General features: G+C 50.3%; 1 protein-coding gene across 3 annotated transcripts in view; it reads left to right on the forward strand.

Annotated features, from left to right (window-relative positions):
* Positions 1-14,254, forward strand: part of NGLY1 (N-glycanase 1) — an 84,908-nt gene that overhangs the window by 53,041 nt on the left and 17,613 nt on the right. For all 3 annotated transcript variants that reach the window (XM_033930165.1, XM_033930166.1, XM_033930167.1), the window contains exon 9: positions 5,943-6,131. In XM_033930165.1, the coding sequence (XP_033786056.1) occupies positions 5,943-6,131 (189 nt within the window). The remainder of the gene's footprint in view (positions 1-5,942; positions 6,132-14,254) is intronic.

Raw genomic sequence — 14,254 nt, forward strand, 5'->3', positions numbered from 1 at the left:
ACTTTCTTACCTTCGGGTTCCTTTTTATTTTACTTTGCAAAAAAAAATTTACTTTCTTTTTTCTCCTTTTTCGAACCAGCCCCGGCGGGGCCTGTTGCCACGATACAGGCCTCCGGGTTTGATTTTGCGGAGGCCGTTTTTCCATTCATGCCCCCGCAGCCAGGTTTTAAGAAGTGCCAGCGGTGTGCACGCCCGATCTCCCTCACTGACCCACACAATTGGTGCTTGCAGTGTTTGGGTCCTGAGCATCGGGCGGACTCCTGCACCCGCTGTGCCACTCTTAAAAAACGAACACTTAAGAATCGCCAGATCCAGCAGAACATCCTATTCGGCACCGGGTCTGCGATGGAATCCACTGTGTCGACGGCGGTACCGCCAAAATCGACACCCACTACTTCGACGACGCCCGATCTGACATCGGCGCCGCTGGCGCCAGATAAGCCGGCTAAGAAGCCTTCCTCTTCCCTCGAGCGCCCGCCAGCCACAGTGGCGGCACCGACCTTACCGGCTTCACGCCGGCCCCGGAAACACTCCGCCCCGATCTCGGTGAGTGCCTCCTCATCGGCCTCCTCATCGCCGGGGCGTGGAGCGGCACCTATGGAACCGAAACAAAAGAAAGCGGTTCCGGTGCCACCCCTGGATGACCGCATCGCGGCCATCCTCCAAATGCAATTACAGGAACAGCTGCAGCATCAACTCCAGCACCTGTTACCCACTATCCTGGCACCGCTCCTTTCGGTACCAGACCAGCCCGAGCCCCGCACCGAACAACCGGTATCCACCCCATCGGTGCCACTTAATACGTCCATGCCGATTCTCTCGGCTGAACAACTCCGTGCCCACCCTGTAGTTCACTCACATACCACTACAGATCCGCCTCGGGACCGGGCAGGGCACCGTTCTTCCCGGGACCGGGACCGACACCGATCTTCCTCTCCCGGTACCGTTTCGGTGCGCTCGGGCAAGTCTCTATCTAAGACCCACCATACCGAGCCTTCCACCCCGGTTTCTCGCCATGCGCACCCGGAGGTCCGGGACCCGTACTTATGGGAAGAATCCCCTCCCGGTACCGAGGAGGATGTCTCCTCATCGGACGAGGAACCCTCCGCGCCCGATACCACTTCCAAACCTGAACAATCCTCGTTCTCCAAGTTCCTCAGGGAGATGTCTGCGGCGTTGTCTCTTCCTCTAGAGTCAGACTCCAAAAAATCCCAAGCCTTTCTGGAGGCCCTGGATTTTGAACAACCGCCTAAGGAGTTCCTTAAGTTACCCGTGCATGACATCCTACGGGAAACCTTTTATAAAAACTGGGAGAACCCTCTTACAGTCCCCGGAGCCCCCCGTAAGTTAGATAACCTTTACCGGGTTATCCCGATCCCGAGGTTTGACAAACCTCAATTGCCCCATGAGTCTCTCCTTGTTGAGTCCACCTTGAAGAAAACTCAGGGCTCCAGTGTTTATGCCTCCACCCCTCCTGGCAGAGAGGGCAAAACTATGGACAAGTTTGGCAAAAGGCTCTACCAGAATGCCATGCTGGCCAACAGGGCGAACAATTACACGTTCCACTTCTCATTTTACATGAAACACCTGGTCCAACAGCTGTCCGTCCTTCAAAAATATATTCCAGAGAGAAAGATTCCACTTTTTCAGCAACAAATTTCCAGTCTCCTTCAACTGAGGAAATTTATGGTACGCTCTATCTACGATTCTTTTGAGCTGACCTCTCGTGCCTCTGCCATGGCTGTTGCCATGCGCCGCCTGGCTTGGCTGAGAGTATCTGATTTGGACATCAACCACCAAGACCGTCTAGCCAACGCTCCCTGTCTTGGGGATGAACTTTTTGGGGAATCCCTGGATTCAACCACCCAGAAACTCTCGGCCCATGAGACCAGATGGGACACCCTGGTTAAACCCAAGAAAAAGGCTCCACCTGCTCGACCTTACAGGCCTCAATCCTCCTATCAACGCAGGTTCTCAGCCAGACCACTCAATCCACCTTCACAACAACCTAGGCGGCCCCGTCAGCAACAACACCACACCCAGGCTCGTTCTCAGTCCAACCAACCTGCCAAGCCGCTTCCACCTTCCAAACCCTCTCAGCCCTTTTGACTCTTCTCTCCAGGGCATAGCCAGTCTCCCGCCTTCATTGCCTCTTCCTCAACCAATCGGAAGCCGTCTCCACATCTTCCTCAGCCGTTGGGAGGTCATCACATCGGACCAGTGGGTCCTCAACATCATTCGCTACGGCTACTCTCTCAACTTCCAGACTCTTCCACCAGACAATCCTCCCGTAGAGTCTGCTTCTCACTCCTCCCAAACCTCCCTCCTCCTGAGGGAGGTCCAATCCCTCCTTCTTCTCAATGCCATCGAAGAGGTGCCTCCGGACCAAAGGGGTCAGGGATTCTACTCCCGCTACTTCCTGGTCCCCAAGAAGACAGGAGACCTCCGTCCCATTCTCGATCTCAGGGACCTCAACAAATGTCTAGTCAAGGAGAAATTCAGAATGCTCTCCCTTACCACGCTTTACCCTCTTCTCTCTCAGCACGACTGGCTATGTTCCCTGGACCTCAAAGAGGCCTACACTCACATCCCAATCAATCCGACTTCACGTCGCTACCTACGATTTCAAATACAGCACCGTCACTATCAATACAAAGTGCTACCCTTTGGCCTCGCTTCGTCGCCCAGGGTGTTCACGAAGTGCCTGATTGTGGTGGCGGCCTTCCTCAGATCTCACAACCTTCAGGTATTCCCCTTCTTAGACGATTGGTTGGTGAAGGCACCTACGTCTCCACTTGTGCTGCAAGCCACTCATCACACCATCTCCTTCCTCCATCTCCTGGGATTCGAGATCAATTACCCCAAGTCGCATCTGCTTCCCACGCAGCGACTTCAGTTCATTGGAGCAGTTCTCGACACTACATTGATGAGGGCGTTCCTCCCCTCCGACCGTCAACGGACCCTGCTCCACCTCTGTCGTCAAGTGCTCCTCCATCATTCCATCCCAGCCCGACAGATGATGGTCCTCCTGGGCCACATGGCCTCGACAGTCCATGTGATTCCTCTGGCGCGACTCCACCTCAGGACATCTCAATGGACTCTTGCCGACCAATGGTCACAGCCCACGGATCTTCTTTCTCATCCCATCTCTGTGACATCGTCTCTTCAGCAATCTCTTCAATGGTGGTTGAACTCCTCAAATCTTTCCAGGGGTCTCCTCTTTCATCTACCCCCTCACTCCATGATCATAACCACAGATGCCTCCCCCTATGCATGGGGAGCTCACATGGGAGATCTTCGCACCCAGGGACTCTGGACCCCTCAGGAGCGTCAACATCACATCAATTTCCTGGAACTCAGAGCCATGTTTTATGCTCTCAAGGCCTTCCAGCACCTTCTCTGCCCTCATGTTCTTCTCCTGTGCACAGACAATCAAGTCGCCATGTACTACATAAACAAGCAAGGCGGCACCGGATCTCGCCTCCTTTGTCAGGAGGCTCTCCGCATCTGGACCTGGGCCACGGCCCGCAATCTCTTCCTCAAGGCTGTCTATATCCAGGGCGAACAGAACTCCCTGGCCGACAATCTCAGCCGCATCCTTCAACCTCATGAGTGGACTCTGGACCCTCCCACACTCCACTCCATCTTTGCTCGCTGGGGCACACCGCAGTTCCAGACTCTTCTCTCCTCATCGTCTGGCCCCGGATGCATTCCTACTCGACTGGACGGATCGGTTCCTCTATGCCTTTCCTCCACTGCCTCTGATGTTGCGGACTTATTCAAACTCCGCAAGGACAGGGCCACCATGATTCTCATCGCTCCTCGGTGGCCCCGACAGCACTGGTTCTCCCTCCTGCTTCAACTCAGCTCCAGGGAGCCCATCCCTCTGCCTGTGTTTCCTACTCTACTTACACAGCAGCATCAGTCTCTACTGCATCCCAATCTGTCTTCCCTCCACCTGACGGCTTGGTTTCTCTCGGCCTGACCTCTCCACATAATCTGTCTCAGCCTGTCCGTCGCATTTTGGATGCCTCCCGGAAACCGGCCACCCTCCAATGTTACCATCAGAAGTGGACCCGGTTCTCCTCTTGGTGTCTCCTACACCATCACAACCCCACCTCTTTGGCGGTGGAACCTGTGCTGGACTATTTGCTCTCTCTGTCCGATGCTGGCCTCAAGTCTACCTCAATCAGAGTCCACCTCAGTGCCATCACTGCATTTCATGAGCCTATCCTCGGAAAACCTCTCAAGGCTCATCCCCTGATTTCCCGCTTCATGAGAGGCCTTTTCAATGTCAAACCACCTCTACAGCCTCCTCCTACCGTCTGGGATCTCAATGTGGTTTTATCTGCCCTCATGAAGCCTCCTTTTGAGCCTCTTGCCACAACTTCGCTTAAACTTCTGACTTGGAAGGTGCTTTTCCTCATTGCCATCACCTCTGCCAGGAGGGTTAGTGAGCTCCATGCACTGGTAGCCGACCCCCCGTTCACTGTTTTTCATCATGACAAGGTAGTTCTACGTACCCACCCTAAGTTCCTTCCCAAGGTGGTCTCGGCTTTTCACCTCAACCAGTCCATTGTGTTGCCTGTCTTTTTCCCGAAGCCTCATTCACATCCTGGGGAACAGGCATTGCACACTCTGGATTGCAAGCGTGCCCTTGCCTACTATCTTGATCGTACAAGGGCTCACCGCTTGTCCCCTCAGCTCTTCCTGACCTTCGATCCTAACCGTCTAGGTCGCCCTGTCTCTAAACGGACGCTGTCCAACTGGCTTGCGGCCTGCATCGCGTTCTGTTATGCTCAGGCCGGTCTATCACTGGAAGGTGCTGTCACGGCCCACAGAGTTAGAGCTATGGCTGCTTCTGTTGCTTTCCTCCGTTCCACACCCATTGAGGAAATCTGCAAGGCTGCCACCTGGTCCTCAGTTCACACGTTCACTACTCACTACTGCCTGGATGCATTCTCCAGATGGGATGGGCACTTCGGCCAATCTGTACTACAGAATTTATTTTCCTAATGGCCAACCATCCCCCCTCCCTCTCTGTTAGCTTGGAGGTCACCCATGCGTAAAGAATATGCTGCCTGCTTGTCCTGGGATAAAGCACAGTTACTTACCGTAACAGGTGTTATCCAGGGACAGCAGGCAGATATTCTTACGTCCCACCCTCCTCCCCGGGTTGGCTTCTTAGCTGGCTTATCTTAACTGGGGACCACGCACTCCTCCGTCGGGCGGGAAGGCACTCGCGCACGCGCGGTGCGGCCAACTAGAACTTTCTAGTTAAAAAGGTCCGTACCGGGGGCTCCGTCGGTGACGTCACCCATGCGTAAAGAATATCTGCCTGCTGTCCCTGGATAACACCTGTTACGGTAAGTAACTGTGCTTTATTGAGAGTGTGCCCGCTGGCGTTTTTGTGATTAGAATTCCATAAATAACGTCCCTCGTTAAACAAATTTGACCCTTGATAAAGCTTGTATAAAGCGAAACAGGTCCTGTCTATTTTTCTTATTAACGAGAGTTTAATTGGATTAATGGCGCAACCACTTATCTTGCCACTTAAACCCGATTAAACCAATTAAGATAGTGGCAGTAGGGCAGCCACTGCCACCTAACTTTCAGCTGCTTTTGTTGAATCTGACCCACTGAGCCTGTCTGGATTTAAAAATAGCCACAATGAATATGTATGAGATAGTTTTACATACAGTGGAGACAGTACATCCAAATTGTTCTCTGGCATATTTATTGTGTCTACTCTGCAAACTTGACTTGGCTTTATGTGTCTTAAGAACTACTCGTCTACAGAAACTGGTACAAATTGTGTGCCTGACAAACTAGTTTTGTGTGTACTAAATTTGCAACAGTTGTAAAAAAAAAAAAAAATGATATAAAACCATGCACTCCTTTACTTGAGAAAATGTTAACTTATTTTTTCCTTTCTTCTTAAGCAAAACAAGGATGTTGTTTTCATCCCTTCTGCGAAAGAGAGAACATCCAAGCTCTTCCACCTTTGTTACAACACAGCTGAGGATTGTTATACACGGGTTTCCAATAATAATGAAGTAATTTGCGGTTGGGAGAACGGTGTCTGGAAAATGGAGTCAATATTTAGGAAAATTGAATCTGATTGGAATATGGTAATACATTTATGCTATAAAATCCTTTTCTTCTGACTAACAATACAAAGCCTAGGAAAGTTCTTTGTAAATTTAATTAATTGCCAAGTAAATAAGGTAGCATTGATCTTGGATATTTATCCAGGTGTAACGGAAAAATTAACAAAATCTCATCTATGTTATGTTAAATTAATCTGATCAATTTCTCTATTCTGCCTTTACCTATTCAGTTCAATGCAGATTACATTACAAGAGGTTGGGTTAGTTACCCAGGAAGTTACAATGGACATTTGACACGGACATTCAATAGAGTTGCTAGTACAGGTAGATCAGTACAGTTAATATTTAATATTTTAATTATTTTTAATGTACACTGCTTTGACAAAGCGGTATATCAAATTTTAATAAACTTGGAATACAGTTAAGTCATAGTTACAAATGCATAGTTACAAGTTCAAGTAGGTCATTGTTGGCTTGTCGTTATGTTCCAGGAGTTGCATTAGACCAGGGGTCTCAAAGTCCCTCCTTGAGGGCCGTAATCCAGTCGGGTTTTCAGGATGTCCCCAATGAATATGCATGAGATCTATGCATCTATGGATTGCGGCCCTCAAGGAGGGACTTTGAGATCCCTGCATTAGACAGTTAGAAATGGGCTTTTATAATTACTATTTTAGTTAACTTCAGGGTTGGCGCCTTGTCTTCATACAGAAATGCTTTTAAAAGTTTTCTGAACCTGAGATAGTGGTCACAAGATCGTAGTAGTGTAAGTGGTAGTTGGTTCCAGCATTTTGCTAATTGACATTGGAAGGATAAGATAATTTGCATGCTAGACTTTGTTGCATGCTGTGAATTTTTAAGTGAAAAAGATTTCTGGTGGAATATCTGTTGGAGGCACCCTGGAGTAGAATGGCCAACTCTGTTAGGTAGTTGGGGGCATTGTCGGTTAGGATCTTAAAGGCACTGATTCCTAATTTTAAACTTGATCCTAGCGGTTACAGACAGCCAATGTAATTTTATGAAGTAGGGCTATAGGTGTTTTAATTTCCATAGTCCTTATATGAGTTTTACTACTGCATTTTGAACTAGTTGTAGACAAGATAGCAATGTGTTTGAGCAAAGAACATTACAGTAGTCTAATCGAAATAGAATCAGAGATTACACTAAAATTTGGAAAGCCTCTTTTTCGAAGTATTTTCTGATGGATCTTAGCTTTCTCATCACAAGGAAAGATTGTTTTATTTTTGATTGTACATAGCTCTTCATGAATAGGTGGTTTATCAATTTCTACTCCTAAGATTTATAATTTGTAAGGTTTTTTTGTTGTTTTTTTAACATGCCTTTATTAAAGGATACAACATGAAAAATTGTGACAGCATTTCTTTCGGCATATACTGTACAATCCAGGCCTTAAAACAATCTTAGGTTGAACACATAGCTACAAAAATTCTTGAATCTATAAAGTGGTACCCTTTTTTTTTTTCCCATTATATTTTTATTTTCAAATTTTACAAAAAGTGTACATAATAATAAAATACATTTGATAAATGCATGGTATCACTTTTATATCTAATACAATGTATGTCTGAATTTGATTTTCCCCTTCACCCTCCCCCCACCCTTTTATTGCTTTAATATAATATTTTCAAATTTTATAAAAGTATACAACAAATTAGAATACAATTGATAATTATTCAATAACATATTTATATCTAATACAATATATTCTGGATAAATTTTATTCATTTTCCCTCCCCCCACCCTTCTATTATTTTTTAATCATTTGTTACATTTTGTATCATATATTATAATATATTATATATAAATTGTTTTCCTTACCCCCCCTATATGTGTGTCATAAAAAAAAAAAAATTTCTAAAAGAAGAAAAGAAGAAAAAGTATTCATTTATTATATCATTGTCCTTATAAAGTGGTACCCTAATTTGTATTATCCCAGGAAAAGCAGGCAGCATATTCTCTACATGTGGGTGACGTCATCCATGGAGCCCCGTCGCAGACAGCTTTTCAAGCAAACTTGCTAGTGTTGCACCACACATGCGTGTGCCTTCCCACCCCACTAGAGGGTGTGCCTCCTCAATGTGGTCCTCAGTTCTTAGTTTTCCGTGGAGCCAGAAAGCCCTGTCTCTCTTTTCTGCGAATCTAAGTGCCTTTTTTGCACCGCAGCTTCTTTTATTGTTTTAACGGGAGTTGCTGTGCCGCGTCTTTTCTTCCTTTCGATCGAATTTAAAAAAAAAAAAATTAAAAATATTTTTTTGTTTTGCTTTCCGCGAAACCAGGGATCCCCAGTTTTTCCTTGGCCACCAGGCCTCGTTGTGGCCGCAGCCTTTCTTCCTGCCTTATGTCCCGGCCTCTTACCGGGTTTAAGAAGTGCACGCAGTGCGGTCGGGTGAGCTCCATCACAGATCCACACCGTTGGTGTATCCTTTGCCTGGGGGTTGACCACCCAAAGGACTCTTGCCCTCGCCATGCCACCCTTCAGCCTCGAGCTGTTCGTCGATGGCGGGCCAATATTGTGGAACTCTTCAGCATGGACCCGTCGGCGGATAAAACCTCGACCCCGGTCTCGATGTCGGCCTCGAAGACTTCGGTTCCGAGCAAATCTCCCTCGACCTCGAAGGCCTCGGCAGCTCCAGCCTCGAAGACCTCGGCCTCGGGTAAGTCTCCTCTTCCTTCTTCAGGTTCAACTCAGCTACCAAAGAAACCGGCTACGGAGTCTCTGGCCAACCAGGCAGTGAGTGTAGTCCTGTCGGCCTCGTCGAGACCTCCTCCTAAGCGTGCCTCTACATTACGGGAATACTGTACATCGAGGTCGCCCTTGGTGGAGCGCATTGCTGCACCAGTTTGTCCAAACCCTTTGGTCTCGGTGCCCATGTTTGAGGATATGCTTAAGGCTGTCCTAACCTCGCAGATCTCCTCTGCTTTGCCCCAGCTTGCCCCGGCCTCGACCTCGCTCGTCGTTGACCAGCCTGAGCATCGCGCCGAGGGATCTCGAGGCAAGGCGCGTCGGTCTTGACGCTCGTCCTCTAGTGCCTCCTCGCATACTCCCTCGAGGTGGACTTCTCCCGCCGGCCGTCCTCGGTCGAAGCGCCGACCCAAACGTACGTCTCCTTCGAGGCAGCGGTCCGCCAAACGGCCCAGGAACTCTCCCCCGAAGTGGGGTAGGTCGCCAAGCCCCCGCACGACTGGGTCCATCAAGCCCTCGGACCTCGTCCTGTCTGAACCTCGTCCTGTCTGAACCTCGTCCTGTCTGAACCTCGTCTTCGCCGTTTTCCCATGCCCTCTCGGTCTCCGCACCGAGGGGCCTCGAGGTCGAAGACACCAGCCTCTTCTTCCCGGGGCTTGCCGAGGTGGGCTCCCCGGACCTCCGTTCCTTGGACCCCCGGGTCCTCGCTTTCCCGGCTCTGTAGGCGCAAGCTGTCGTCGACTCCCCCTTGTTCTTTCAGCGGGGCCTCCTCGACATCCATGCTTGTGGAAACTGACCTGCCAACGCAGTACTCGAGGGAGGCTTCCCCCTCATTTTCTGCTGTCCCGAAGTCCCGCTCAGCTTCCCCCCTTGAGGGGCATGCTGCGAGCAGGCCGTCCTCCTTCACCAGGTTCGTAATGGACTTGGGCAAAGCACTGCAACTGGACCTCCAGTCGGGGTCCAAGTATACCCGGGAATATTTGGAGGAAATGGAGCTTCCTTATCCACCAAAGGAATCCCTTCGCCTCCCCTTGAACCCGGTTTTGCAGCAGACTTTCTTTCGGAATTTGGAGACGCCTTACTCTATTCCGGCTATTCCGTCCACAATGGAGTCCAGGTACCAGATGGTTCCCTGCAAGTGGTTTGAGAGGTATCAACTCTCCCATCAATCTTTGGTAGTGGAGTCTTCCTTGAAGAAGTCTAATCCTTCCAAGGTCTACGCGGCTGTCCCGCCAGGCTGGAAAGGCCGGACTATGGACAAGTTTGGTAGGCGCCTGTACCACAATTCAATGATGGCAAACAGGGTGCTCAACTATAATTTTACTTTTACATCGTATCTGAAACAGTGCATCAAATCCATGCCCTCTTTTCAGGAGGATTTGCCTGTTCCTCGCCGGACAGAATTTCGCCGGCTTCTGGATACGCTGTCGCAGATTCGACTTTATATGTTTTAAGGTGACCTATGATGCCTTTCAACTCTCCTCGACGGTCTCCGCATTTGCGGTTGCCATGCGCCGCCTAGCCTGGCTCCGCATAGTTGACATGGACCCGAATCTGCAGTATCAGCTGGCAAATCTCCCGTGTTTGAGCAACGAACTCTTTGACGACTCCATTGAGGCAGCCACCAAGTGCCTCTCCGAACATGAGCATTCCTTTGCCTCCTTGGTCAGGCCCAAGGCGAAGCCTGCTCCTCCTAAGTCGCACAAGTTGCCTCCCCGGCGTTATCCCCAAAAGTCCACGCCAGCTCTTTCCCGGCCACCTCCTAGGCGTCTGCAACAACAGAGGGCTCCTCAGAAACCTCAGACCCCTGCAGTGGCGAAACCTGCGCCATCCTTTTGACTGCCCCGGTTGGGGCGGGCCGGGCCCCTTCAGCCCCGAGCCTCCTCACCTCCCTATAGGGAGCCAACTTCATGCATTTTATCATCGATGGGAACTGATCACTTCAGACAACTGGGTCCTCTCGGTCATCAGAGAGGAGTATTCCCTACACTTCCAGGCTCCTTCTCCGGACTTGCCCCCAAGAGAGTGACCTTCAAACAGAGCGTTACTCCCCCTCCTTCTCCAGGAGGCTCAGGCCCTCCTTCGCCTCCGGGCGGTGGAGGAGATCCCCTTGTCTCAGCAGGGCACCGGATTCTACTCCCGGTACTTTCTGGTCCCCAAGAAGACCGGGGACCTGTGCACTATCCTGGACCTTCGAGTGCTGAACAAGTTCCTGGTCAAGGAGAACTTCCATATGCTCTCTCTTCCCACGTTGTATCCCCTGATGGACGAGGGAGACTGGTTATGTTCCCTGTACCTGAAGGAGGCCTACACTCACATCCTGATCCATCTGGCCTCTTGCAGGTTCCTTCGTTTTCATGTGGGAGACCTTCACCTGCAGTATCAAGTCCTCCCATTCGGGCTTGCTTCGTCCCCACAAGTCTTCACGAAGTGCCTCGTGGTGGTGGCGGCGGCCCTGCATTCGCAGGGTCTTCAGGTGTTCCCATACCTCGACAACTGGCTTATCAAGGCACCGTCACGGAGAGAGGTTATTTCAGCGACCCAACGGACTATTACGTTCCTTCAGCGTCTGGGCTTCGAGGTCAGCTTCCCCAAGTCCCAGTTGTGTCCCTCTCAGTCCCTGCAGGTGCTGGACACGGTTCGCCTCCGCTCTTTTCTGCCTCCGCTCTTTTCTGCCTCAGCCTCGACGGGATGCTCTCGTTCATCTCTGCCAGAGGGTCTCCCTTCGGTCGACAGTTTCGGCCAAACACATGATGATTTTGCTGGGGCACATGGCCTCCACCGTTCATGTGACTCCTTTTGCCAGGCTTCACCTGCGAGTTCCTCAATGGATCCTGGCGTCCCAGTGGAGACAGGACCGGGATTCCGCCTTTCAATACATTGCGGTGACTCCCTCCTTGAAGCAATTGCTCTGCTGGTGGATGCTCTCTTCCACGCACCCCCCGCTGCAGAAGGTCCTAACAACGGACTTGTCCACGTATGCCTGGGGGGCTCACCTCGACGGCCTCCGCACTCAGGGCCCTTGCTCCAGCGCCGAACATTGCTGCCACATCAATCTGCTGGAGCTTCGGGCTATTTACAATGCTTTGGTAGCCTTTCAACATTTGCTTCAGGATCGTATGGTCCTGGTGCAAACGAACAACCAGGTGGCGATGTATTATGTGAACAAGTAGGGAGGTACAGGGTCCCTGTCTCTTTGCCGGGAGGCTCTTCGGCTCTGGGAGTGGGCGATATGTCACAACATCTTCCTTCGAGCAATCGACATCTAGGGTCGGCAGAACTGCCTGGCGGACAAATTGAGCCACCTGCTCCAACCGCACGAGTGGTAACTCCACTCCTCCACTCTGCATCAGGTGTTCACTCGCTGGGGGATGCCGCAGATAGATCTGTTCGCCTCCCCCTTCAACCACAAGTTGCCTCTCTTCTCCCAGATCGTCTTGAGGCCGATGCTTTCCTTCTGGATTGGACGGACCGGTTCCTATACGCGTTCCCTCCATTTCCTCTGATTCTGAAGACTCTCATCCAGCTCAAATCGGTCCACACCACCATGATTCTGATAGCCCCTCGGTGGCCCAGACAGCCGTGATTCTCCCTTCTACTTTGACTCAGTGATAGGGAGCCTCTGCTTCTGCCTGTGTTTCCTTCTCTGCTGTCTCAGAGTCGAGGTTCGCTGCTGCATCCCAATCTGCAGTCTCTACACTTAACAGCTTGGTTCCTCTCCACGTGACTCCCTCTTTTGTTTTTTCTCAGTCAGTGAGGGATGTTCTCGAGGCCTCGGAAGTGTTCCACTCGACAATGCTACTCCCAGAAATGGACTAGATTTGCTGCGTGGTGTGCTACGCAGCGCATGGAGCCACTGTCTGCCTCCTTGTCTTCCGTGCTGGATTATCTGTTGCACTTGTCTCGGTCTGGTCTCAAATCAACATCTATTCGAGTCCACCTCATTACGATTGCTGCCTTTCATCAGCCGCTTGATGGGAAACTGATCTCTGTCCATCCGGTGGTTTCCTGCTTTATGAAGGTCCTCTTCAATGTTCATCCTCCACTCAGACCTCCCCCGGTGGTTTGGGATCTTAATGTGGTTCTGGCTCAATTGATGAAACCTCCATTTGATTCCATTGATAAGGCTCATCTGAAGTATCTCACTTGGAAGGTCTTGTGCCTGATTGACTTCTCACATCTGCTCGCAGAGTCAGTGAGCTGCAGGCCCTGTTTGCGGACCCACCTTTTACTGTTTTTCATCATGACAAGGTGGTCCTTCGTATTCATCCGAAGTTTTTGCCTAAGGTGGTTTCGTATTTCCACCTTAACCAGTCCATTGTTCTTCCGGTGTTTTTTTCCAAGCACCACTCTAATCCTGGGGAGGTGGCGCTTCATACTCTTGACTGTAAGCGGGCATTGGCTTTTTACCTCCAACGCACCCAATCTCATCGGACGGCTCCTCAACTCTTCATATCTTTCGATCCTAATCGGTTGGAGCGTCCTGTTTCCAAGCGCACCTTGTCCAACTGGTTGGCTGCTTGTATTTCCTTCTGCTACGCTCAGGCTGGTCTCCCGCTGCAGGGTCGGGTCACGGGGCATAAAGTCCGAGCAATGGCGGCATCTGTCGCTTTCCTCAGGTCTACGCCTATTGAGGAGATCTGCAAGGCCGCCACTTGGTCCTCGGTTCATACATTCACCTCTCACTACTGTCTGGATACTTTGTCCAGACGCGATGGCCTGTTCGGCCAGTCGGTTTTGCGTAATCTGTTCTCTTAAATTGCCAACTCTCCCACCGTCCCTTCTTGGTTAGCTTGGAGGTCACCCACATGTAGAGAATATGCTGCCTGCTTGTCCTGGGATAAAGCACAGTTACTTACCGTAACAGGTGTTATCCGGGGACAGCAGGCAGATATTCTCGTAACCTACCCATCTCCCCAGGTTGGCTTCTTTGCTAGCTATCTGAACTGAGGACCACGTTGAGGAGACACGCCCTCTAGTGGGGCGAGAAGGCACACGCATGCGTGGTGCAGCACTAGCAAACTTTAAGATCTTCAATCAAGTTTGCTTGAAAAGCTGTCGGCGACGGGGCTCCGTGGATAACGTCACCCACATGTAGAGAATATCTGCCTGCTGTCCCTGGATAACACCTGTTACGGTAAGTAACTGTGTTTCACTCCTCCCCTCTCTCCCTTTCCTCCCCCTTAACTTAAACCCTTTACTCTCACCCCAAAAGTGCAGGATGTAGACTCATGCAAGCTCTAACAGCCTCTATGGAGTCCAGGTGGATAGTCAATAGTTGCAAATTGATACAGTGAGTGGTTCTAGTACCCACAGTTTTTTGTTGCCCAGCTTGCCTATTTGTCCCAAATTTAATGATAAGCCCTCATATTGTTGTAGCAAAAGACTGTCAGTTTGGACATGAGATGCAAGTAATCCTGTTTATGCTGGATCTATGGTAGGC

Source organism: Geotrypetes seraphini, chromosome 2 (assembly GCF_902459505.1).
Source record: "Geotrypetes seraphini chromosome 2, aGeoSer1.1, whole genome shotgun sequence".
NCBI lineage: Eukaryota > Metazoa > Chordata > Amphibia > Gymnophiona > Dermophiidae > Geotrypetes > Geotrypetes seraphini.